Here is a 27,869-nt window from a genome sequence, read left to right as displayed (position 1 = left end):
GGCTATTTGAAAAAAGTACAGAATCCAGAAAACTCATTTGAGAGCACTGTTTTCTATTGCCTCAACAGGAAGTACCACTGCTTTGGTGAAAAAGAATCCCTCAGACTCAAAACCTTTAGGGAAATGCCATCAACTGAGCAAGATGAACCACACACTGGACAGCATGTAGGTCTTCAGTGCTTTCTATTGGATCAGCACAAACTGATCTATCTTGATGATTTAAGCATTATCACAATCTTACTCTTGATTTTACTCCCCATTTTAAAGATCCCCACATGCCATACTGTGGATAGTACACCACAATCTAGTGAGAGAGATGAATAGGGGATCTAGAATTGAAACAAAAGGGAGTGGGAATTAAGAAGTTACCCGTAGGGTGCCTGACTGGCTCAGTCAATAGAACATGCAGCTCTCAATTTCGGATGTTGGGCATGGAGCCTACTTAAAAAAAAAGTTATTCCCTTATAAAATCACTCCAGCTTAAATAAAATTTCATTTTAACAGAACAATACAACTATTCTGTTCAGTACATCGGTAACACTTGTAACAAAATGCAAAATTGCATTGTGACTGAAAGCATGGATTTTGGAGTAACATATTTTGGTTCAAAACCTGGTGCCTCTGATCTTGGGAATATTTTTTAACCTCTTGCAGCCTAAGTCGCTTTCCTAGTGGAAAAAAAAGGAGGATAACACTTCATTATGGAACTGAGAACTGAAAGTGGTCATTTAAAACATATTACATAACAGGGGTACCTGGATGGTTCAGTTGGTTAAACATCTGAGCTGAAATCAACTCAGGTCATGATCTCATGGTTCGTGAGACAGAGCCCTGCCTTGGGCAAAGCCTGCTTGGGATTCTCTCACTCCCTCTCTCAAAATAAAGGACACTTAAAATAAATAAACAAACATACATGTGTGTGTACACACACACACACACACACACACACATACACACACACACTTAACATAAAAAAACCTGTTAAACAAAAAAAGAAACACCATTTCAATTCAGATTTTGTTAGACTTTTATTTTGAATATATTTTTGAGCCAGTACTTCAAGGGATCTCTCCAAAACTGCCAATCTTAAAGCAGTTAAGAGTAGAGTCAGTTTTACTATTAATACCACTTTTTTCCCCTTTAAGGACCACCGTGTGCATGGCACTATACTGATGGCCAAGCAGAAACCCTAGTTTCAATTTGTAGAAACTATTCTACTTACTTGTGAATATTAACTTGATTGTGAAGAATGTAAAGCACATTTCTGAAAACCTGCAAATAAGCACAGGAGACTATACTTCATAATTCATGGTAAACAGTTAATTGTTGATTCTTCAAGCAAATACAACTGTAACACAGTAATCCAAAAGTTATTCTGGTGTTGAAATAAGCTATGATTTTTGAGTAGAGTACTGTCCTAATTTTTAATCTAGATCAGTATTTTGTTTATATTACAAATGAAACTCTGAAACCGAGTAGGGCACACAATAAAGCAATAGTAGTTTGGGGTTAAAAATTTCCCATATATCATTCTTAGATTATCATTTCATCCAGATTTAGTGGTAACATGTTCCCAAACCAATAAATATATTTATATTTACTGTGTTTACCTATTTATAGGTAACAGACCATAACAAATCTGGATACAATCAAGGATGAATAAATGTCAATAAGATGAACTATATACATGAGTTTTCAGTTAAAAATATACCTTAAAAATGATTTTTTTTAAAAAGCTCATTTCTATTGCTTTCTCTTTGAGTAATTATGATCTCTTATGTGATACTTTGATATCCTCTGGAAGAGTAAGAAAAAGTCCTTTTGTATTTCATGATAGGTTTAATCAGGTAATTAAAACAAATTCTTATGATATCATCTGATATGTCCAATTACATGGGTATGATGTAACAAAAACAGTTACAAACTTATATATGCGTATTTACATCATATATCCAAACTATCAAGCTAAGCAACTATATCTAAGGAGATACATTATGACAGGAGTTAAACAAGTTTTCATTGCTTATTAGAAAGAATGCAGTCAAGCTTTTAATGGAAGGAATATACAAGTGAGGCACTTTTGAGGTCAAGAATAGAAAGCAATGACACTACATACCGGCAATGTTCACAAAAATCTATGTGTATCTTTAATACAAAGGTTTTTCAACTAGATTATTCTTGAGAAGTTTCAAAACTAGCAACTTATGCAATTTAAGGAGCTTTCAGGAACAATGGCTAACATCAGTGTATCAAAGCATATGAAAGTTTTATAACCACCTGGCTGCTAGGCAAACAGTACCTTAATACCTTAAAGCCCTTTTTTGTTTTTTGTGGGTTTTTTTTTTTTTTTTTTTTTTTGGTTTATATAAATCACCTCAGGTTGTGGTTTCTTAATGTTTTGACTCACTGCAAAACACCTGATGGTACTATTATTACCATGGTTTATAGACCAATTTTTTTTTAAGTGCAACAATGCAAGTTTCTAGTGCTTTCCTTTATCCTTAGAAATGTGAACCTGGAGGTCAAATTAAGAATGAGAATATTTAGTGAAGGATCTGTTTTCTAGGTAAATAAAGTTTTCAAAGTTACATGTAGAAAAATGTTACACTTGCCTAATATATCTTTGGGCTAAAATTAAAAACCCAAACTTACACATATATTCCGAAGTGTAATCACAAAGTCTAAGTAAATTTCAAAAAAAAGAAACAGCCTTTGAATTGCCCATCTGGAGGAAAGTACGTGTTTCCTGTACTTTGAAGACCTACATGGATATTAGAAAACATCTCTGTGGCATTCAATCAAGGGGTTGGGGAGAAAAAAGAAAAAGAAAGACTTACCCAACATATCAGATGGCACTATACACATGAGTTGAAAGTGCATTTATATTACTTCAAAAGTTCATTTTAGGCACTGCTGAATAACCAATGAAAATAGGTAGTTTCAAGTTTTCCCCCCTAAACTTTAACCCCTGTCCCAACATCATCCCAGAGACATACACACACTCTCTGAAGTTATCATGATGAAATACAGGTGACGTTAATTATTTTCTTTAAAAAAACTCCCCCTGACTGGTAATGGGAGGGAAATTAGAATACCATTTTGGTAATGGCTTTTGCAAGTTAAAAGAATCAGTTTTGCAAATGCTTCGGCACATCCATTATGTTTGATTGCCAGTTCTGAATATCAATAAATATTTTAAGACAGATTATTTAAGAAAAAAGTGCTTAAAATCTTTCAGTGACCAACCAGACACATTAGAGGAAAGATTCGATTTACAGTTCCTTTGAGCTAATTCTTACTCTTGTTTTCTCCCTTTGGAGGTGGCCACTGCTTAAATAGCCCTTTTTTATTGGTAGTAGTGATGAACCCTGTCAGATCCCGATTGCCACCTCAGGTCTCTGGTCTATAAATCATCCAGTAGGTGGTGCTGAAGTCCCATACCTCCTATTTCTTCAAAAATCAAAGGATTCTCCTGTCAAGGCAGGAGAAAAATCATTTAAGAGTTATCAACTCTGAACACAACAAGCCATCAGACCAAAGTCTTTCTTATTATGCCATCCAGATGATTTCATTTTCAGTATTTACTGTTAGTTGAGTTGTTCTATGAAGCCATTTGCTTCTACTACCAGATTCAAAGAGAAAGGTTTCCGAGGAAAAGCCATTTGGCAGTACCAGGTCTGTAGGCAGAAGGAGAAGATGTTCCTGAACTTACCGATACACGTCAAGAATGAGAAACTCAGACTATCCTTTTTACCCCCCCACATAATGAGAATTTACTCAAGAGAATATTCCCACATAGGGATTCAGATAGCACTATATTTCGTTAGTTTTCTAGACCAGTTTGGAATCTGAGTGTGTTAACTATGAAAATCCAAGGGGAAATAAAAACCATTTCATCACCGTAGTTTTTAATGAAGAAACTTGTTTAAAATGGTAAAGGAAAAAATGGGAATGGGATGGCGAAATCTTAGCAGCAAAGTGGTTAAACAAGTTGAAAATATTAATGCACAGACATTAAAATATTAAAGCATATATGTTGCATATAAAATACAGTACAGAACCAGGAGTTGCACTATACTGATTAGTGCTTAACAGAAGAAATGATTAAAATTGTTCTTCCCAGAAGTATATACACAGTTCATTTCCACAGCATTTTCCTATATAGCCAGCAAGTTATTTTCTTCAGTTATTCACACCTTGCTCAAACCTGAATTATAAATTCAGCACTTACAAATATGAAAATTCATTCACAAGGAAAACGAGTATTTCCATTTCACCAATAAAAAGTAATTTTGAAAGTTAACAGTCTATTCTAGGAAACCAAGTTTAGCTGAAAACTTCAGGGATGAAGATCATCTGGTGTAGCAGTGTTCAAATATATAAACAGTAAAAATAAGTCTTAAAACGGCTGCTACAGTGTCATATTTTGGATTTAGTTCATCCAATTGATTTTTAGTACAAAACTAGAAATAACCTCTTCTTCATAACATCTATAGTTATCAATATATTTTTCTTCTTTTCAATGTGAAATAATACTTCAAGATGATCTATATACACAATGTTGTCAGTTCAAGCTGTCATATAAATATAAATGCTTTCTTAAAAAAAAGTATTTTACAGACAGATAGTGTTATATACATTGTTCAGTTTGATCTGGGGCAAAAGAAGAAAGTGAACACAACCCTAAGTGTGATATGTAAAAAGAATGATACATAAATGACATTTTAAAACCTGCATAGAAATGAGCTTCAAATGGTAGTGTGATTTTAATTTCTATCACTTCTGAAACTTCAAGCCATTAAAAAAAAGGCACACTTCTCAACTCTATCCCTCTAAGGGAACGTTCTTAAAGAACCCTTTACTTTGTTAGAGTTTTAATGTAACACTTAAAAAGACCAAAAAAACCCAAAAAAAACAAACAAAACAAAAAAAAAAAAAAATGAAACCAAACCAAACAAAAAAACCCCACCAAAAACAAAACCCAAAAAACCCAGACAAATTGACCCCAACCACTTTAAACAATTTGTTGGAACATTTATCCAACTACTTTGTAAATAAAACATCCAGTAATACAATGCTCTGCAAAAGAAATAAAATTATATGTACAAGATATTTCATTCACAATGTTGGATTAAATACTTTCCTGGGATAGTTCAGTATATACTTTAACATATAATAATTTTGCTTTTAGGCCAGTTTAAATAAAATAAAATGCAACTGGGAAAAGTTACTCTTATGCAAATAATAAGCAATGAGAATTAAGTTAAAAAATTAGTAACACAGCTGAACATATTCTAGTTTAGCAGAGTTAAGTGGAGATCTCAGGAGGAAACTTTTATATTAACTATCCAGTTACACTTTTTGCCTTGTAAAACATTTGTAAATGCAATATGATTTTTTGAAGGAGGAAAACTCTGAAAGAAAACAACTTGCTGGTTGAATACCACAACAAAACAAAACAATCCCAAAACTCACTTTTTTCTATAATGTTTACTCAGTCTCTTTTTATATAAAAATAAGTGTTACGTTCCCATCAGAACATTAGACAATTACATCTGTGCTTTAAAAAAAAATTGGTCACTCAAGCCTATTAGAATATTTTTAAAGATTTTAGATTACCAGAATGTACAGATATAACTCAATATAAACTGTAGCCAAGGGAAATGAGGATGAAAATATCAAATCATTCACATGGAATAAAAACGTTATTAACTAGATGAGTAAAATATTCAAAATATAATGGAATGTGACAGTAGATATATGTACATCTACTTCAGAACTAGGAAGGGGAAGAAAAGTTTAATATGTGATAATTCGTACCTTATATTTAGTTAAATATAAACATTTGTTATTTATACATAAAACTGCTTTCAAAAAACAACTAATAAATGATTTAGTTGTACTTGTTTTACTTCTTACAATTCCCAAGTGTTAACTTTTCTTAGATTGAAATCAACTGTCCCCTAGTGCACTTTTAGTTCATGTCTTAATGAATTCAAACCTTTAAAAGTCCCATCACCTAATGCATAAATATATAAAAATGCCAAAAATTAATCCCTTTTAGTTGGATATTTTATGCTCACTTTTTATACCCAATAACCAGAAATAGTTTCCTTTTGCAGATACTCTTTACAACCTGTAACAAAACATGCCATGCACTCAAGGGAAAAAGTTAGGCATGGCTAGCATTTGTGAAATGCCAAGAACTGACAAGTTCTGCTTCCTCCACGTGTGGCCCCAATGATCACCAGGCAAGATTTCATATTGCTTGCCAAAAGTTTCCACAAATCCAAGTTAGCTAATTCCTGGAAACAAAGATTTTAAGCTCATTTTGGCACTGGATCCTTTCATCCAGCAGCTTTATGTTTCCCGCCACAGCACCCACACGCCTCACCACAACGATGGCACATTCTCAAAGGGACATAGCAGCACATACATGGTACAATGAAAGACAAAGCTACTAGGGCTAACCATCGTAAGCAGAACTTGTCATCACTAGTGTCACATGAACAGGGATCAGAAAAATCTCCCTCTGAGTCTGACATACAATGATATAACATGCTCTCTGCACAGAGCATGCAACTAACTTGATATATGCATCTTTTAATAGGGTCTGGAGCATCCTGACATTTTCCCCTGCCATTTTCTTCATGATTAAACCTTTCCTGGCAGTATACGCAGCGGGAACGTTCACCATCTTCTTTTCTTCGTTTTGACTTCTTAAATTTTAATGAGGAAGGCTGTGCCTTAAATACCACAGAGTCTTTGAGTGAACTTAACTTAGTCTCATCCCCACAAGAGTACAGATAGTCTGATTTTTTACTGTCTGGTTTAGAAAATTGAATACTGGAATCAGTATCATCTCTCTCTAAGTCATTTTTCCACATGTCAGGATGTCTGTAGTCTGCATAACGACGTATTAAGATATCTCGAGGGTTTATCCTGACAATCTCATCCTCATCTTGAAAGCTGACATGTCGGATTGATTTCAAAGGGACCTAAAAAGGAAAGAGATGAAAACTGCAGTAATAACTGTGAAGGTTAATTTTATATGTCAATTTGGCTAGGCTGCATGCCCAAATATTTGATCAAACGTTATTTTGGATGTTTATGTTTCTTGGATGAGATTAATCTTTAAATTGGTGGACTATGGGGCGCCTGAGTGGCGCAGTCGGTTAAGCGTCCGACTTCAGCCAGGTCACCATCTCGCGGTCCGTGAGTTCGAGCCCCGCGTCAGGCTCTGGGCTGATGGCTCAGAGCCTGGGGCCTGTTTCCGATTCTGTGTCTCCCTCTCTCTCTGCCCCTCCCCCGTTCATGCTCTGTCTCTCCCTGTCCCAAAAAATAAATAAATGCTGAAAAACAAAATTAAAAAAAAAATTAAATAAAAATAAATTGGTGGACTATGAGGGAAACAGATTATCTTCCAGGGCATAGGCAGACCTCACCAATTAGCTGAAGGCCTTAATAGTATAAATGCTGACCACGGCCCCCTGCCTCGCCCCGCCCAAGCAAGATGGAATTCTACTAGCAGAATTCTGCGTTTAGATGGGGACTGCAACTCTTCCCTGGGTCTCAAGCCTGATAGCCTACCTGCATATTCTGCATATGTACCTCCACTATTGCATGAGCCAATTCCCTAAAATAAATCTCTCTGTGTATACATAACACAACTAGTTGGTTCCGTTTCTCTGGAGAACCCTGACTCATATAAATTTTAGTACCAAGAATTGGAGTGTTGTTGTTAACAAATACCTAAAAACGTGGAAATGCCTTTGGAACTGGGTAATGGGTAAAGGCTAAAAGTTTTGAGGTGTATGTTACAAAAAGCCTTGAACAGACTGTTGGTTGAAATATGGCTGTCAAACATGCTTCTGGTGAAGGCTCAGACGGAAATGAAGAACACATTATTGGACACTGGGGAAAGGCGATCCATGTTACAAATTGGGTGAAGAATGTGGATGGATTGTATGTTAGTGTTTTGTGGAATATAGAACTTGTGAGTGATAGACTTGGATATTTAGCAGAGATTCCTAAGCAAAGTGCTGAAGGTGACTAGTTACTCCTTGCTGCTAACAGCAAAATGTAAGAGGAAAGGGATAAATTGAAATAGAAATTTTGAAGCAAAAAGGAGGCAGATCTTCAAGAGTCAGAAAATTCTCAGCCTATGGATAGTGCAAAAATTTAGAAAGCATGCAAAGGTATGCTGATCCATCACATAATAAAGAGATTATGGGTGTGATTGCCAAATCCAACCAACCATCTCAACTGAAATGCTGCCATGTTGGACTAAAGGGAAGAGAGGTAGGATGAAATGAAGAAAGGCTACTGGACACCAAGGATTTACAGGACTGGAAATACAGCTATCTAACTGAAAACATGTGTTATCCTTTAAAAAAAGGGAAGAACGACCCCAAAGGTAAGTCTCTCTCCTCAATTCCATATGGCAAAGGCAATTCCTCAGTTGCAGTGGGCCAGAAAACCTAGAGCCTTTGGTAGGAGTTTATCACACACTGCCAAGGAAATGGGGTCACCACTGTGGTAGGCGCATAGGTCAAAGCAATGAGCCAAAGCCTAAGAGGATTATTTTCAAACCTTAAAATCTCACAGAATTTGCCCTGCCAGGTTTTAGACTTGCTTAGGACTCATGACTGCTTTCTTCTTTCTAAAATTTACCACTTTTCAAAAGAAGTATCTATTGTATGCCTTTTCCATCATGGTATTTTGGAAGCAGGTATTTGGGTCTTGTTTTACAGGTGTCTTGTTTTACAGGTAGAGATGAATTCTGCCTTAGGACGAATCATACCTTGAGTCTCACCCACACTTGACTTAGACAAGATCTAGGATTTAGAATTGACGCTACAAGGGGTTCAGACTTCTGGGCTGTTGTAATGGGATGAATGTGAGGAACCAGAGTGTGCAATGTTACGGGCTGACTTGTGCACTCTCAAAATTCATATGCTGAGACCTCAACCCCCAGTACTTCACAATATGACTACATTTGGATACAGGGCCTTTAAAAGGTGATTACATTAAAATAGACCCTTAATTAAGGTGGGTCTTAATCCAATCTGACTGGTATCCTTCTAAGAAAGGAAATTTGGACATACAGGGAGAGGAGGCACCAGAGATGTGTGGGTGTACAAAAGACCATGTGAGGACACAGCCAAAAGGTACAGAAAGAGAAGGCTGGGAAGAAACCAAATGTGCCAACATCTTCATTTTGGACTTCCGGTTTCCAGAACTACGAGAAAATCAGTATGTTTTTCAAGCCACTCAGTCTGCTATTTTGTTAGGATAGCCCTAGCAAACGAATACAAAGACATACATGTATACAGCTTGGTTATACGAGTCACTTGAAACACAGGACACCCACACCTACTGATTCTCACTCTCTCCTCCTCCTTTCTCGGTAGATTATCTTCCTGAGGCCAGGGAGCAGGTTAAATCTTTCTGGGGATAAATCAAATGGTGTCTGAATCAAAATGACCTTTTCCTTTATCTATACAAGTGGGCTTCTAGTAGTCACATTTGTTTCTCCTTTGCCTATGCCCAGTCCCTGGACACAGTGACCGTCTACAGGTAAGCACCTGACTCAGGTTGAGACAAACTTCCATTCTCAAGATATTTGGAACCGGGGCTAAAAAACCCTCCAGGTCTGGGCTAATGGTGGAATGGCGGATACAGTCCATTAAATTCACAATACACAATTTCTCTTGGCTTTATCCAGTGATAAATACACAGTGGCAATTCCTAGAGTCAAACCAGAAATTTGGATGGAATTTAAGTAATAGTGTTCTATAAACGTGCATGTAGCAAATTAACACACAAAAGATTTTCTAGTATAATTCAGCTACATGGAGAATTAAAAGGACTAAAAAATTTCACTTATGTGTTAATTAGTTATATCCCACAATAGGAGATAAGCTAAGATTACTTACCCTATTTTGGGACTTTAGGCTTCCACATTCCTTGGATATTTGCCGTTGTACATATTCTATACTTCTGCCCTGAATGTCTAGGCCCGGATGACTGAATGTTATCTAAAATATAAACAATTTCTACTTAAGTGACCAGAGAATGTGTTTCTTATTTTTAATAAAACCATACAGTGTGTATTCCAAAGTTTCATAACCTATTAGCAGTGCAGCTTTTCAAAATGGTTGTAATAAAGAGCATTATTTGAATCATCCTATTGATTATGTGAACTTAGGTCTTTCCTTATACATTTAAATTTTAATTTCAAAAGTAACACGAACTTCTGGTTTCTGGTTCTACACGTGAGGAACTTAGTAAACGCCACTCTGTTCCAACAAGCAAACAACTGAATAGAAAAAATAGCACCAATTTGGCTCAGATCTGTAAGACAGAGGAGGACACGGTGCAAACCACCGCCCCCAATACTGGAGAGACGGGAAAGTAATGGGAGTCACAGCTCACCAGAACAAACTCATGAGCCGAACTGCTGCAGAAACGAGCGCTGAGGTGGAGCTGCTGATGGTGAAGCCCCACACTTTTGGGGGTTTACCTCCCGGAGCTCAGCCGATAAATATCAGAAAAATCCCTGCATGCTTCCAGCAGGGGGAGGGGGAAAGGAACCACTTCTGAACTATGCCAGAAAACTCCCAAGGTCTGCCCTCAGGAGAAACTAGTTAACCAGAGCCTTACCTACTGGGATATTATCAGAGCTTATCTGACCTAGGAGAGGGGAAACAGCCAACTCTAACCATCTAACCCAACTAAGAAATTAGAAAAAACTGAGAAATACTGGTGGAGTTCACAGACCAGAGGCATAGGCTCATTCTAAAAGACTGAGACCTATTCATAGGACTACAGAATGCTCCCCGTCCCCCCATACCTCACCACCACATACTAAAGACCTATTTACAGCAGTTCCTTTTACCCAGTACATCATGTCCAGCTATTAGCTATAAAGAACAAAATTACCAAACATACTAAAAGACAAAAACAATCTGAAGAGATAGAACAAGCACCAGAACGAGACACAGCAGGGATTTGGAATGAGAAGACTAGGAATTTAAAACAACTATGAATAATATGCTAAAAGCTCTAATGGATAGCACGCAAGAACAAATGAGCAATACAAGCAAAGAGATAGAAATCTTAATAAGGAACCAAAAAGAAATGCTAGAGATCACAAACACCAAGAGAAATGAAGAATGCCTTTGTGGGACTTATTAGACTGGACAGGACTGAAGAAAGAATCTCTGAGCTATATGAAATAGTAATGACTGACAATTTACCCATATTGATGTTAGACACCAAACCACAGACCCAGGAAACTCTGAGAATACCAAGCAGGATAAATGCCACGCCCTCTCCCCCACTACACCTACCATACCATTTTCAAACTATAAAAACTCAAAAATAAGAAAAAGTCCTGAAAAATGACCAAAGGAAAAATTCCTGACTTACAGAGGGACAAAGAATCACATCTGCCCTCTTCTCGGAAATCATGCAAGCAAGAAGGCAGTGGAGTCAAAGATTTAAAGTGGTGAAAGAAACAACCTGCCAACCTAGAATGCTGTACCCTACAAAAAACCAAAATCCTTCAAAAGAGATAAAGACTTTCTCAGGCAAACAAAAACTGAAGAAATTTGTTGCCAGTAGACTTGCCTTACAAGGAATGTTATGAGGTTCTTTAGAGAGAAGGAAAATAATACAGATCAGAAACTCAGATCTACGTAAGAATAAAGGAATACTGACGAAGGAATAAGTGAAAATAAAATAAAGTTTTAATTTTTCTTATTCTTAATTGAGCGAACAGAGAACAGTTGTTTAAAAATGGTAACAATGGGGGCGCCTGGGTGGCTCAGTCGGTTAAGCGGCCGACTTCAGCTCAGGTCATGATCTCACGGTCCGTGAGTTCGAGCCCCACGTCGGGCTCTGTGCTGACAGCTCAGAGCCTGGAGCCTGTTTCAGATTCTGTGTCTCCCTCTCTATGATCCTCCCCCGTTCATGCTCTGTCTCTCTCTGTCTCAAAAATAAATAAACGTTAAAAAAATTTTTTTTAATTAAAAAAAAATAAAAATGGTAACAATGTATTCAATTATGTATGATTATGTGTGTGTGTGTGTGTGTGTGTGTGTGTGTGTGTGTGTATACTTACATATATAAACGGAAATGAATGGCAATGATACAAGAGATGGGAAGGAGGAATTGGGATTATTTTGTTATTATAAGGTAATTGCAAGATCTGTAAAGTAATTTAGTGTTCTTTGAAAATGGACACAGATTAGTTGTAAAGGTATAATGCAAATCTCAGGATAACCACAAAAAAAAGATAAAACAGACAAACAAATGTCACTTATCTGCCAAAAAGGAGAGAAAACGAAACCATGTAAAATGTTGAATTAAACCACAAAGACAGAAAATAAATGAAAGACAAAAACAGAAACAGAGAAAAAGGGCAACAAATAGAAAACTATAAAAAATATGGTAGATATTAATTCCGCTGTATCAATAATCACTTTGAATGTTAATGCCCTAAACGCACCAATTAAACAACAGAGACTGTCAGAGAAAATAAAGAAGACCCAACTACGTGTTGTCTATAAGAAACGTACTTACAGAGTAAAGGTAAAGAGATGGAGAAAAATATACTATGCTAACACTAATCAAAAGAAAGCCTATTTAATTAATTTCAGACACAGCTGACCTCAAAGCAAGAAAAGTTGGTGGTGATAAAGAAGGGCATTACATAATGATAGAAGATTAATTTTCTAAGAAGACCTAGCAATCCTTAATGTGTACGTGCTTAAAAACAGAGCATTATATTACACAAGGCAAAAACTGACAGAATTGCAAGGAGAAAGAGACATACTTATTATCACAGCTGGAGACTTTAACACCCCTCTGTCAGAAATGGACAGATCCAACAGGCAGAAAATCAGTAAGGACCTGGTTGAACTCCACACCATCAATCATATGAATATAAGTGACATCTACAGACTATTTAACAACAGCAAAATATTTTCTCAAGTTCACATGAACATTAACCAAGACAGACCACATTCTGGGCCACAAAGCAGACTTCAATAAATTTAAAAGGATACAAATTATATAATGTCTGCTCTCAGACCGCAAAGGAAATAAATTAGATATCAATAATAGAAGGATAAGTGAAAAATCTCCAAATATGTGGAGATTTAACAAAACAACACTTCCAAATTAACACAGATCAAAGAGATTTTTAAAAATTAAGTATTTTGAACTAAATGGAAATGAAAATTGTAGAATAGAGTGAAGGTTGTGCTTAGAGGGAAATTTACAGCATCAAATGCATATATTAAAAAAGAAAGATCTAGGGGCGCCTGGGTGGTGTAGTCGGTTAAGCGTCCGACTTCAGCCAGGTCACGATCTCGCGGTCTGTGAGTTCGAGCCCCGCGTCAGGCTCTGGGCTGATGGCTCAGAGCCTGGAGCCTGTTTCCGATTCTGTGTCTCCCTCTCTCTCTGCCCCTCCCCCGTTCATGCTCTGTCTCTCTCTGTCCCAAAAATAAATAAACGTTGAAAAAGAAATTAAAAAAAAAAAAAAGATCTAAAATCAATAATCTATGTTTCCACCTTAGAAAACTAGAAAAAGATTAAATCCAAACCTAGAGTTTCTAGCTAATGCAATAAGAAAAGAAAAAGAATTAAAAGGTATACAGATTGAGAAGGAAGAAATAAAACTGTCCTTGTTCACAGAAGGTATAATCATGTATGCAGAAAATCTGAAAGAATTGATAAAATAACTCCCAGAACTAAACTAATAAGCAATTATAGCAAGGTTGCAGGATACAAAATGTATACATAAAAGCCAATCACTTTCCTATATATGAACAATAAACACGTGGAGTTTGACATTAAAAATGCAGTACCGTTCATATTAGCACTCCCCAAAATGAAATACTTAGGTATAAATCTAACAAAATATGTGTAAGATCTGTTATGAGGAAACTATAAAACACTGATGAACAAAATCAATAATAAATGTAGAGATATCCACATCCATGGATTGGAAGACTCAATACTGTCAAGATGTCAGTTCTTCTGAAATTAGTCTACAGATTCAATGCAGTCCCAGTTAAAACACCAGCAAGTTATTTTGTGGATACAACAACTGATTCAAAGTTTATAGAAAGAGGCAAAAGACCCAGAAGAGCCAACACAATATTGAAGGAGAAAAAAGCTGGAGGACTGACATTACCTGACTTCAAGATTACATTAATTAAGACAGTGTGGGATTGACAAAAGAATAGATCAGTGATACATTACAGATGACTTTGGTAAATGGCAAGGACTTTAAAATACAACACCAAAGGCACAATCCATGAAAGAAAGAACTGATAAGCTGGACTTCATTAAAATTAAAACCTTCTGCTGTGCAAGATACAGTGTCAAAAGAATGAGAAGGCAAGTCATACACTGGGAGAGAATATTTATAAAAGATATCTGATAAAGGAACGTTATCCAAAATATACAAAGAAGTCTTAAAAACCAACAATAAAGGGGTGCCTGGGTGGCTCAGTTGGTTGAGCGTCTGACTTCGGGTCAGGTCATGATCTCATGGTGCGGGAGGGAGTTCAAGCCCTGCATTGGACTCTATGCTGACAGCTCAGAGCCTGGAGCGTGCTTCAGATTCTGTGTCCCCCTCTCTCCGCCCCACCCCTGTTTGTGCTCTGTCTCTCTCTGTCTTTCAAAAATGAATAAACATAAAAAAAATTTTTAAATAAAACCAACAATAAAAATTCTCAAAAACCAATAATAATGAAACAACCCAATTTAAAAAATGAGCCAAAGATCTCAATATATTCACCATGGAAGATACACAAATGGAAAAACAGCAAATGAAAAGATGCTACATACCGTAAGTCATCAAGGAAATGCAAATTAAAACAAGGAGATACCACTACACAAGTAGTAGAATGGCTAATATCGAGAACACTGACAACACTAAATCCTGGGGAGGATAGGATGCAGAGCAACAGGGAATCCTTATTGACTGCTGGTGGGAATTAAAAATGGTGCAGCTACTTTAGAAGACAATTTGGCAATGTCTTATAACACTAAACATACTCTTCCCATATGATCCAGCAATTGCACTCCTTGCTACCCAAAGGATTCAAAAACTTATATCCATGCAAAAAATTGCACACAAATGTTGTTAGCTGCTTTATTCATAAGTGCTAAACCTTGGAAGCAACCAAAATGTCCTTCTGTAGATGAACATAAAGTGTGGTATATACCCAAACAAGAGAATATTAGTCAGTATTTAAAAAAAAAAAAGACAAAGAAGAACTTTACATGCATTACTACTACCTGAAGGAAACCAAAGTGAAAACAATCTGAAAAGGCTATATACTTTATGACTTTCTGATAAAGTGAACCTATAAAGGTAATAAAAATTTAAGTGACTGCCAAGAGTTGTGCTTTGGCAGGGGTGGAAGAGATATGAATAGGCAGAACGCAGAGAATTTTTAGGGCAGTAAAAAACAAAAACAAAAACCTATGATACCATAACCGACTGAGCCACCCAGGTGCCCCCAAACCTCGTGTTTTTTAAGCTAGTGTTAGGTAACAATTCTCCATAGGTCTCATTTCTGTAGATCTAGTGAGGAAAGGCACCTTTTGCCTTTGTTTCTGACTATCTTTGCAAAGATGTACGTAAAGTGAAGCCCTTGAAAGGTAAGTGCCTTCCCTTTTTAGTTAGGTTTATTTAGTATCTACTATGACTATGACACCATCAGGCAAGACTTAACAACCTTTATAAACGACTTTGGGTTCCCTAAATTCAGGGTTCCAACGCTGCAATGCAAAACCACTGAGTGTGTTTCATCCACCTGAGCAGCTCAGCACCATCTCCATGGGACTCGGAAGGCCAGGGCACCAACCCAAACATGAAGCTCATGCTACTTTATTGTGCTGTGAGTAATAATGTCCCTTGTCTCTGATCTAGCAGCCTTACGTCTTCTGGAAGCAACCAGAAGGTTGAACCTTTAGGGTAAAATCTCAGACTTTTCATATTTCTCGACAGCAAGAAAGCAGTCTAGACCTTTTGGCAAGACTGACCGGCTGTGGAGAAGGATCCATCAACCTATCCAGTCAAAAGCAATTAAACATTCAAAGCATGTAAGTACTCTCTTGAACTCATACTCATGAAGCAAGCTTTGGACAACGACCTAGTATCTTATGAAGATCTATTTTATGTAGACATTGTACTAAACGAACTACCACTAGTATTACAGTCCACATGATGGCTTAAATTAAATTTTTACATTCTGATTTTTTATGTAGCTTTTTTTAAGTTTATTTATTTGAGAGAGAGAGAGAGAGAGAGAGAGAGAGAGAGAGAGAATGAGCTGGGAAGGGGCAGAGAGAGAGAATTCCAAGCTAACAGTGTGGGGCCTGATGTGGGGCTCGAACTCACAAACTGTGAGATTATGACCTGAGTCAAAAATCCAGAGTTTGATGCTTAACTAACTGAGCCACTCAGGCGCCCCTACATCATTTTTCTTAAACTTGATTATTTTAGTCCGTGAAAGAGGACTCCATCTTGACAAAAAAGGTTTCTGACCAGCAAGTGTAAGGCCAGATTCTATAATATGGGAAATTCACCCTATGAAGCCTATTGGGTGACACCCAAATGGACAAATGGTGTACCACTATACAAATGCAAGTGCACATTATTCCTCTTAAGAAACTTCCAGATTTATTAAATGCATAGCTAGTATCTGTGTACCTTTAAAGAAGAATACCCATACCATTCTAGTTCCTAATAAACTGAGTTCACTTATTTTGACATCAGCAAATTTATAATTAAATATCTAGTTATACAAAGTCATTAAACATCATCCTTTTTTTCTCTAGGTCACATCAATCTTAGATATAAGGAAAAGTTGCAAAGCAGCTAGAATTCAGACCCTAATAGTCTGGTTCCAGAAGACACGTTCACACTCAAAATCCCCAGGCTAAGAATTGCCTGCCAACTGTTGTTTACTTCCCTCTCTTCAGTTATCTAGCACCATTTTGTACTTTTCTGCGTGGCAACTACATTCTTTAACCACTCCACCACTATCATCATCGCATTTTGGGAGAAGGGCTCGGTTCTTTTCCCTCCCATTAGTCAAAAGAGTTCCCTCAGCCAAAAAAGATAGGCCAAATAAATTCCCAGGGTCTCGGATGATGAATATCAGTCCCTTGTAACTTTGTGTTACATTCACTAAATTTTTTCTCACTGCTCAACTACACGAAATCACTGGTCTAGTTCAGGATGTACATACATCCATTCTCTCCTCCATTGGTAAGTTTTTCTACCCATCACTCAAGATGTTGGAAGTATTTTGTATTTAAAAGTGTTAAACTGGATCTCTCCAATCTTGCTTCCTAGGATGCCTAGATGATGAGGAGGAAATATAACTCTGGACTGATTGTTCTGATTCCAAAAATCCCTGGAAAAGTTATGCAAATTGTTTTCAGCCTCTATTTTTGCCTCTTTTTTAATAAAACTGGCTTAAAATTACTTTTTCCCTTCTTGTACCAATATTTTAATAACATTTTTTGTGCATTTCTTCTAAAATTTCATAGTAAACTTAGAAAAAAACATGTATATAAACTATAGATAATGTCTATCCCCCTAATGAGGCAGCTTGCTGTAGTGACTGTTGTGAAGATTAATGAGTTATGTAAGTGCTTTAAACAGTACTCAGCATATAGTAGGGACAAGCTATGATAAGCATTAACAAGCCATACTTATTAGATGTAATGTAACATAAAGCTGCCTATTTATTATAAATGAAATATTTCCAACTTGAGCTAGAATAAAAAGGAAGAGGAGACGAGAAGATGGCAGAAGGAGGAAAAACACCATTTGTAAATAACCTGAGAATTCTAATAATTTAACAAATATTAACGTGGTGACTTTGTTCAGGTACTTAATGATTCTATGCATGAATTCCTTCACTGATAATATCTTTATTTATTTACTTATTTATTTACTGCTCAAATGAGATATTGGAATCAAAAGCATTTAGCAAAGCATCAAAAGAATATAAAATCTCAAGTCTTCTTGATTTCCTAAGACAATTACAAAGGTCAGATAAAATTATTAAACATGAAAAACATGTAACACTTTAACAAGTAATCCGAAATATTAGAATGAAAGTCACCTTCCAAAGTAAAAGCAAAATGATTCTCAGAAATTTGAGTATGGCTTTCAGTAATGATTTTATTTATGAAAAACACCAGGCAGAAATACTAAAAGGTTTTAAAAAAAAGAGTAAGACATACTAACAGGTTTCATTATCCTACTTCATATACCATGATATTAGAGGAGAAAAAATGGAGAGTATCAGTATAAACTGCAGTTGTAGGTACTGGGGAAACAGAGATAATCAAGTGTTTGACAGAACAAATTAAGACAAACACTGTCAAAGAAACAAGAGTCTTCTCTTCTGAGATGGAAAAAAAAAACACCTAAGTAAGAGATGACAAAACCCTTGTGGTGTTTGAAAAAATGGCCACCGTGAAAGTGAAAGAAAGGAGCTATAAAATCTGAGCTGAGTGGGGAAAGTAAAACTTCAGTTACACAGGAAATATTTAAAATCCATGCTGTTACTGTGACTTGCTGAGAACAATTTTGAGTGACCCACAGTCCCTGGAGAATTAAGAAATTATAATCTTTAATTACTGTAGCCATGGAACCTTCCTTTCTTTCCCACTGGGACTGTTAACAGCATTAAAGCTTGCTAGTATTTCACCTTTATCTTACAGAGTCCGTTATTGATATCACAAATAAGCCAAATGTTTACGGAGAGCTTAATTCACTCAGAACAAAATGAATTAACAGGTTTATAGTGCTATCTCTGGAATTAGGTTTGTCCTTAAACCAGATCAACACAACAACCCACGAGTCAGACTTATTAGCATACCCTTCTCTCCAAAAGACAACACAACATGCTCAAGAGCATATCTTTGTGTGTGCGTTTGTGTGCACATACACCTGAGAACTGGCCAAGTACTGGTCCTAATCTGAGGCAAAGGCTGAAATATCGAAATGTTCTGATCTGATCTTCTGCTGGGTCTCCTCAGCTCTCTACTTGAGGAAAACATGTCATCCTTTTCAAGGAACTCAAGATTCCAGAAGTCAGATTCCATGCCAGTTAGACTTGATGGTCTGTTTAGCATAAATAAACAACAAAACAACATGCAGTAACTATTCCCTCAGCTACATTTATTCCACATTAAAAACGAGCAGTAGGAGCAAAATTAGAAACAGTATCTTACCATTTTCCTTTTTTTTTTAACCTTTATTTATTTTTGAGACATAAAGAGACAGAGCATGAGCGGGGGAGGGGCAGAGAGAGAGGGAGACAGAATCTGAAGCAGGTTCCAGGCTCTGAGCTGTCAGCACAGAGCCTGACACGGGCTCAAACCCACGAATTGCAAGATCATGACCTGAGGCGAAGTCAGACGCTTAACCAATTGAGCCACCCAGGCGCCCCTTACCATTATATTTTCTTAATTTTTATGTTTACACTATTTCAAATCACCATGTTTAGAAAAGTTTATTACTCTCATCTCTATACTTTTAAGATTTGACCCCTTTTAAATGATTTTAGTTCTTGTTTTACTGTTTTCCTTTTTATGCTGCTTTTAACTTTTACACTTTTAATTTCCTAATCCACACAAATTTTGGAAATCTGTCTTCGTACTCCATCTATTCTTCACTGGTTAAGAAATATTTACCATAATTTTAGCCTCAATTTCTCAGTTTCTGGTTCAAATTTCATCTTAAAATTTTAATTTTAATCACCTTTTAAAATACTGTTTTTATTTACTTCTTCTTGACTTCATTTTACTACTTAATTTAGTTGTCAGGACAAGACATGTCTTTTACCACCACTAAATAATCATGACAGTTTACTTAATCATGATATACATTATTCAGAATATAAGAGCTTACATGTCCTAACATACAACCCCTACATTAGGCAAATCATCCACTCTGTGTCTTCTTACAGGAGTGGGCCGTGGTACTACACTGGTGATGACAGAGGTAATCACCCCAGTCTTCTCTATCTCAGATAATGGCATCATCTCTCACTCAACTACTTGCACCTCAAACTCAGAAGGCATTCTTGACTCTAATCTATTACCAAGTCTTCCTCCAGACTTTGCTCTTACCTAACAGAATCTGCGCTTACCTAACCATTTCTCGTCATTTCTATTTCGTCCAAATCACCAAAATCTTTTAACTGGATGAAAACAATAACCTTCAAAATTGGTCTTAATTCCACTCATGACCACATTCCAACTTTCCATTCTCCACATAGAAGCCATAATGTTTCCAAAATGAAATGAGATCTTTATTAGAGATTAAAAGCCTTCCAACTGCTTGCCATTGAAACTAGAACAAAATTCCAACTCCTCCCAATAGCCTACACTATCCAAACCCTGCCAAGTTCTCTAACTGTAATTTGTAGTATATTACCACTTTTACTCACTGAACTAAGCTATATCGGCCTGTTTCTCTGAAATACCAAGCTGCTGCTTGGATATCCAGCCCCTCACCCCTGGATTTTCATATGGCTGTTATGTTCTATTTTGATATTATTCATATCTCCATACAAAGAGCTGCCCAGAGGATTTTCCCAATCATCTTACAGATCTGCAGAAGTCCTCCTCTGTATTCCTACTATTCTATTTCCCATTACTTTCCCATTACTTTGTTTCACAACACTATTACTACCTGAAATATTACCGGTTTAACTTATTTACTGTCTATCTCCCTCACTAGCATTTATATCCTTCATGAGGCTAACAGTTCATATCGTTCTTGTTCACAGCTATTCTCAGGGCTTAGAATAGGGCCTGGCACATCATAGGTGCTCTAACATTTATCACATGCATATATGTGACACACATATCAATGTATATATGAGGGAATTATCTTCCTTAACTCTTAGAATAACACTATGGAAATAAGTTTTATTTTTGTTGATATTTATATCTGAGGCAACAGGAAGATGGAGAACTTGAGTAGTTTTGTAACTGTAAGTAAAGTAAAAGGCCAGAATTTAAAACTAGATCTGCCTGTGCCTAAAGCCCAAGATCTTACCCATTGTTGTAGAAATTTCTATCCAACTTTTCCCCAATGCCCAGTGTGGTTCCATTAAGCAAATAGACCTTTTGGAAAGTGGCAAAATAACAAGTTTAGGCAGGAAATGTAAAACTCACAACTTAAAATTTACACGAGGCAGAAAGAAACATCTCATTCCTCAAAAGGTTGCCATGATTAGTATTCAGTCTCCTCCCAAACAGCCATAATTATGGTTAAACCAGGATCTGGCACATGCCTCAAAGGGAAGCCATAAGTTTATATGATAGGCTAGAACAAGAGCTCTGTCCAAAAGTGGCAATGTTAGATGGAGTGTGCACCATTTTATCTCCTCTCTGCCTAATCTGGCTGCCCATCCTATAACCTTGGAATGGAGAGCTATATAGAATGTATAAACCTGCCCTAAGCCAAGCCAATTGGCTTCCTTCTTGTAAGAATATGGAATTGGTTAGGGACATAGGAATGCCATGTAATCTAAAGGGCTGAGCCTGACATTGATAGTCATAATATACTACTAATCAATGAGGAAACAAATAGTCTAGACCATTGTGCAAAAGAATGAAACAAATATATAAAGAGAAACATAGATAAATGGTCATGTGGAGTATGTGTGAATAGGGTACAGGGGGAGCAGGAGTGGGGAAAGAGAGAAGCTACTTAATGCCTAGCATCTCAAAAGTCTTACCCTGTACTTATTCTTAAAAGGAATTCTGAGAAATGCCACTGAGTCATTAAAATAAAGTCCTCTTAAAAAAATAAAATAAAAAAAAAAATAAAGTCCTCTTTCCTTAAATTAGTGCGAATGGATTTGTTCCTTGCAAAACCAAATGATCCTAAATTAATCAAGGTCCCAATACTGGATGTTAAGACTAGGAATAAACTGAGTCAAATATCATTTGCTTCCAAGGCGATGCTGTTAGCATTTATTCATTCTTTCATTCAACAAATGTTAACTAGATGCTCATTCTATTAAGAAACTTCTAGGTTCCTGAACATACTGTGGAACAAAAAGTTACAAATAGAAAATTATCAGGAAGTGATAAGTGTCATGAAAAATAAAGCAGAGTAAGGGTATAGTGATAGAAAAGTTGCTATTTTGGGGCATCTGGGTGGCTCAGTCGGTTGAGTGTCTGACTCTCGATTTTGGCTCAGGTCATGATCCCAGGGTCGTGGGATCATGCTCCATGACAGCTCCACAATCAGCACAGAGCCTGCTTAAGATTCTCCCCCTTGGGGTGCCTGGGTGGCTCAGTCAGTTGAGCATCCAACTTCGGCTCAGGTCATGATCTCACGGCCCGTGAGTTTGAGCCCCGTGTCGGGCTCTGTGCTGACAGCTCAGAGCCTGGAGCCTGTTTCAGATTCTGTGTCTCCCTCTCTCTCTGACCCTCCCCCGTTCATGCTCTGTCTCTCTCTGTCTCAAAAATGAATAAAACGTTAAAAAAAAAATTTAAAAAAAAAAAAAGATTCTCCCCCTCAAAACAAAGCAAAACAAAACAAAACAGATTGCTATTTTATTTATTTAGAGCACCCAGGGAAGGGTTCACAAAAGAGGTGACAACGTGAGGAGCAAACTCTGAAGATCTAGGGGAAAAGTGTTCTAGACAAATAGAAGAGCAAATGCAATGCAAATTTCTTCCCGAACAAGCTGCAGATTTGAGATCCTCAGGTTACAATGGAATTCTTAAATGAGAATCAGGGTAGGCTTCAGGCATAGCCACTATGCCACTGGTTACTAATACATCTTATAAACAACTATCAAGAAGAATAAATATTTTAAAACATTAAAAAAAAATCACTTTGATTGTCTTTTGATTTTGTACACATATACTGGGCATAGTTTAAGCCACAGGAGTTCACAGAGAAACAGTTAGAAATGCTTATTTAAGAATGAAAGCATCTGTTCATATCACTAAAAAAAAATGGGGTCAAGAATGGTCTTCTGACAGATTTAATAACATTTGTGAGTGGCATAAAAATAGGGTTCTATCCTATAACTAAGGTTTCATTTTTAGATCAAGCTGGAACAATCAGAAGACTGTATACGGAGTACCCAAAGGAAACACTTTTGTCTGAGTTGATTTAGGAGTACACTATTAGTATCTGAGGTTAAGCTACAAGAAATAACTCTATGAAACTCATCAGTGTATTTGCCACAGGTATGTTTGCTCAGGACTATTTTTCGTAGTATCTCTCATCTGAGAAGTTCTATGTAGAGTAATGATAGGGAAACATATGCTTCCCAAGAGAATTAAATGCCTTTTCCTTCAGATAATGAAAATGTAACTAACACATTTTCCCTTTTCACCTTTGTCATCAAAAAATGTAAAGTAAAATTTATGGTTCAATTAAATCATATTTGCCTAGATTTCTGTTGTTTATTTTGTCTGGTAAAGGCACATGGTCTTAAAGTCCTTCTCTAGTACATCCAATTTCTATACATACGAATAACACACTGAAAAATATTTAATGGTCTCACCTGACTGGCTTGACTTTGTAAGTAGACTCTTCTGGCATCCAGACCTTCAAAGGCAGAAGGTCTTGAGATTCTGTAAGGCTCACTGGTAACAACTGTCTCTTGCGGGAAAAGATGATCTTTCACTAGAGAACTGGAAGTATCCTCTTCAGTTGCCTAATGGGAAATAATCCCCCAAATTCATTAGTTGCCAAAATATGAAAATCAAACTAAGAAATGTTCACTCTAGCAAGTATTTAGAAAATCTTACGTACCACCACCATCACTATAAATGGCAATTCCCCAAACTAAAACAACGATTTCTTATAGAAAATAACTTAGAAGCCTAACTATGCCATGAGAGAGAGAGAGAGAGAATCAATTAAAACAAAGCTTTTAATAAGTAATAAACATACAAAGAAAATGAAGAAATTGTTACAGTGAAGATACAAATCAATAAAAGTGTTATTTTGCAAGTGAAAAAAGCATGTACCAAGGACTATCCTGTGTTGTATGATACAGCGGATCAAAAGAAAACAACATCCCATGACCTTATTGAATGAATGAAAGAATTAATTAGCCCGAACTTGCTGATTATCTACAAAGACTCAAATCATGCACATGAGACTTAGGTAGGGGATATGCTCAATGAGAGTCTATAATAACAGGCTTTTAAAATTTTAGAAAAAATAATTTGTTCCTTTTTTAAAGAAATGAGACAACTATTTGCCATTACTTTCCCTGTTATTGTATAATTATTTGAAAAGATTGTGACAGCCAAATAAAAATGACAGAAATACTTTCATTGGGTTAATCTAAAACAATTAAGAGTAATCACTATAGGGCTAATAATCTTAAAGGTATAAACCTTTAAAAGATTTTTCTAAAAAAAAAAAAAAAGATTTAAAAATTTAGTGCTCTAAAATTAGGCAGTAAAATTCATAAAATATCTATGATATTTTAGTTTATAAATGCACACTCTAGTCCTTACTCTGGAACAAAGTAGCCTTGTGACATTTAATGTCTATGGAACTTCGTTTTCTCAATTACCAAATACTTCCAATACTTCTGCTATTTTATCATATGGATAGTCAAGGATTTAGTGAGATAATATATGTGAAAGTGTTCTGAAAACTAAAAGCTATTCTTTTATCAGGGAGTAAGCAAGTAAACTTTTAAAAATGTATTTGAAGGGCACCTGGGTGGCTCATTTGGTTAAGTGTCTAACTTCAGCTGAGTTTGAGTCCCACATTGAGCTCTGAGTTGACAGATCCTCTGTCTCTCTCAAAAATAAATACATACTAAATACACACAGATACACACACAAACTATATCTATATAGATATACATGTATATACATATATATACACACACGTATATACATGTATATATGTATATACGTGTGTGTGTGTGTGTGTGTGTGTGTGTGTGTGTGTGTGTATATATAAGAATGTACTGCCACTTAAAACTAAGTATGCCAAACCCAGTTAATGGTTCTTTTTAGCTAACTTTCATTATAGTTGTCCCAATGTGTTATGACAGTTAATGCTAAATTAATTATTAGAAAGGAGCTGGCTAAATAGTAGCCAGCAAACATTCTATCAAAATGCATGATCAAAACTGGAAACAGTAAAAAAAAAAAAAAAAAAATCAAGTAATATATTTATTACATGTTCCAGGCAGTTCTGAAAATAAATGATCCAAAAAATTCTCCTAAATCGTAAGCAAAATAAATAGAAGAAAATAAAGGGGTCGGGAGAAGGCTTAGATAAAGGGCCTAAGTTGGAAACTTGTCTCGTCCAACCAAGGTATAAAATGTAAGCAACTAACTTCCCTAAATTATTATTTTATTATAAATTGGGTAGATTTGTATTAGTAACTTTTGGGTTACCAGAGATACTCAATATATTAAAAACTATACACAAGCTTGAATTATTATTGTAGTAGTAGGAAGAGGAGGAGGCAGTAGAATAATATCAGTAGTAATTAAGTAATTTTGCTTCTAATGATGACAACTATTTGGATCAGGATGCTTTTACTGAATTCCAATCTAATTGAGTCATTTAAGATTTGTAAAATAAAATAAAATAAAGCCTACTGAAAAATCCGTATCTGAACAAACATAAGATAGTTATATAACCCAAGTATTTTACTTTTGACTTGGGTTAATTCTACTTATATTCTGTAAATTAAGCAGTAACACATTTCATTTTGATTAAGAATACACTTATTTCTTAAAGGGAACTACAAAGAGTGCTGATTATTTCATATTAAATAAATAAAAATGTGTTTATTGTTTGGGTAACAAATGATTTAGTTCTACTTAAAAATGTTTACCAAAAGAGCTGAAATCAACCTACTAACTAGATATATTTCACATCACACACTGAATTTACAACTACACACCTAAATGGATCTTGGCTAATAAAATAACTAAGTAACTAAAGCATCTTCTGCTTAATTAATATGATAAAAACAATCCCCCCCACACACCTATCCTCAATGTATGAAAATAGAGTCTACAATCTACAAGAAACACATTATCCAGGAATTGTGAAAAACAAACTAAAACATTTTTATAGAATCCTAAACAGTATTTTCCTGCTACTTAATTATATCTCCTTCAGCAAGTTATAAATTTAGATGTATACTGACAAAGTTAAAAAAAAAGTGGTGATAAGTAAAATGGCAATTCTTATTCATTGCTGATTCCACACCCAGGAGTAAAGTCTGGAAGAATAATTTCTGAAAAGCAATTTTAGTAAAATGTATCAGATCTTTTAAAACATCTCAACCTTTTGACAAATTCTTGAATTCAGCAAAGAAAAAAAAAATACTAAATGGTTGAAGTTTTAGGCACAAAGTATTTTTCTCAGAATTAGTTTTTTTTCTTTTTTGATTCTTAAATGTTTATTTTACTTTTGAGAGAGAAAGAGACAGAGTGAGAGCGAGGGAGGGGTAGAGAGAAGAGACAGAATTGAAGCAAGGCTCTAGGCTCCGAGCGGTCAGCACAGAGACTGACGCAGGGCTCAAACTCACAAACCTGAGCCGAAGTTGGACACTTAACCAACTAAGCCACCCAGGCGCCCCATCTCAGATTACTCTCAACATTAAAATGGAGAAAGAACCCTAATGTCCCAAAATGAGGAAATGGTTATATAAACTATGGTATGCCCACTTAATGGAATACTGAGTGGCCATTTTGAAATTAGGCTTATAAACAATATCCACTATATAGGGAAATGTTTAGTGTTAAAAAGACAATATATAAAACTTTGTTTATGGTATTATCATAACCATAAAAGATTAAAAGCATATAAGATGAATGTTAACACCTCTCCTTGATAGTATGATCAGGAGTAATTTTTCAGTGTTTCTAGAGCTCGTTTACTTTTATGTTGACCAAAATTACTCTTAAAAATCTAGGTATATATTTTCTCCCTTGTCTGTGATATATAATTGTAATGCTTTGAAATATAAATGTATTCTATCAAAATATCAAAATATTTAAATAATTCAACTACCAAACTGAGAGACATTCTTCAACACTTGCCCCAAACCCTTCTGGATTCATGCAAAATATCTTTTTGTCAATTAAAAAAAACTCTTCCCAATTTTTTCCAAGTTCACCTTCTGGTTATCTTTCAAATCTATTTTCTCTCATGCAAGCCATGTTCTTTTTTGCTATCTTTTTCAGTAGCCTTTTAACTGATCTCCTCATTTCCAGCCGTGGGTAAGGGTATTCATGCACATCTACTGGCTTTTCTATTCATAACCCTTCTAAGATTTCCAATTATCAAAGCTCTGTTGGGGGGGTCCTACACATACTGGAGAGTAGAGGGGAAGAAAATCAGCATTGTCTGAGGAACACTTTCATAAGAAATATAATTTACATGAATCTGTAGAAATGGGCTCACTACTCCCAAAAAACACTGACATACAAGATACAGTTTAATTTTATTTCATAGGGGAAAAATGGGCAATAAATATAGGAACAGACTGAACTTCATTCCTAATTAAGGCCATAAAAATATAATGCCAATTTTTTTACAGACTAGAAAAGACAGATAAAAATACTGTATGCTGGCAAGGGTATGGAGAAAGAGGTATACTGTTACAGCACTGGTGGGAATACAATTCTTTGAGAAAGTGACTGTACATACAGATACACACACAAAGCATGGTAGTACTATTTGTAAACAAAAAAGAGGGAAAAAACCCAAAAGAAAACATCCTATGGTTATTATCAGCAGTGTATTGTTTTTTATATATATATATATATATATATATATATATATATAT

General features: G+C 35.8%; 1 protein-coding gene across 2 annotated transcripts in view; it reads right to left on the bottom strand.

The window, feature by feature from the left end:
- Positions 1-1,009: 1,009 nt before the first annotated feature.
- SPRED1 (sprouty related EVH1 domain containing 1) overlaps positions 1,010-27,869 on the bottom strand; it is a 140,766-nt gene continuing 113,906 nt past the window's right edge. The window contains exons 5-7 of one of the 2 annotated variants that reach the window (XM_040492250.1): positions 23,592-23,744; positions 9,939-10,040; positions 1,010-6,998 (exon numbers count right to left, since the gene is read on the bottom strand). In XM_040492250.1, coding sequence (XP_040348184.1) covers positions 6,348-6,998; positions 9,939-10,040; positions 23,592-23,744 — 906 coding nt within the window. In that variant the 3' untranslated portion in view covers positions 1,010-6,347. The remainder of the gene's footprint in view (positions 6,999-9,938; positions 10,041-23,591; positions 23,745-27,869) is intronic. The other variant, XM_040492251.1, reaches the window with a different exon arrangement.

This window comes from Herpailurus yagouaroundi, unplaced genomic scaffold (assembly GCF_014898765.1).
Source record: "Herpailurus yagouaroundi ecotype Mexico unplaced genomic scaffold, PumYag 184, whole genome shotgun sequence".
Classification (NCBI taxonomy): Eukaryota; Metazoa; Chordata; class Mammalia; order Carnivora; family Felidae; genus Herpailurus; species Herpailurus yagouaroundi.
The sequence above is the reverse complement of the archived record's forward strand: the minus strand, read 5'-3'. Positions and strand labels throughout refer to the sequence as shown.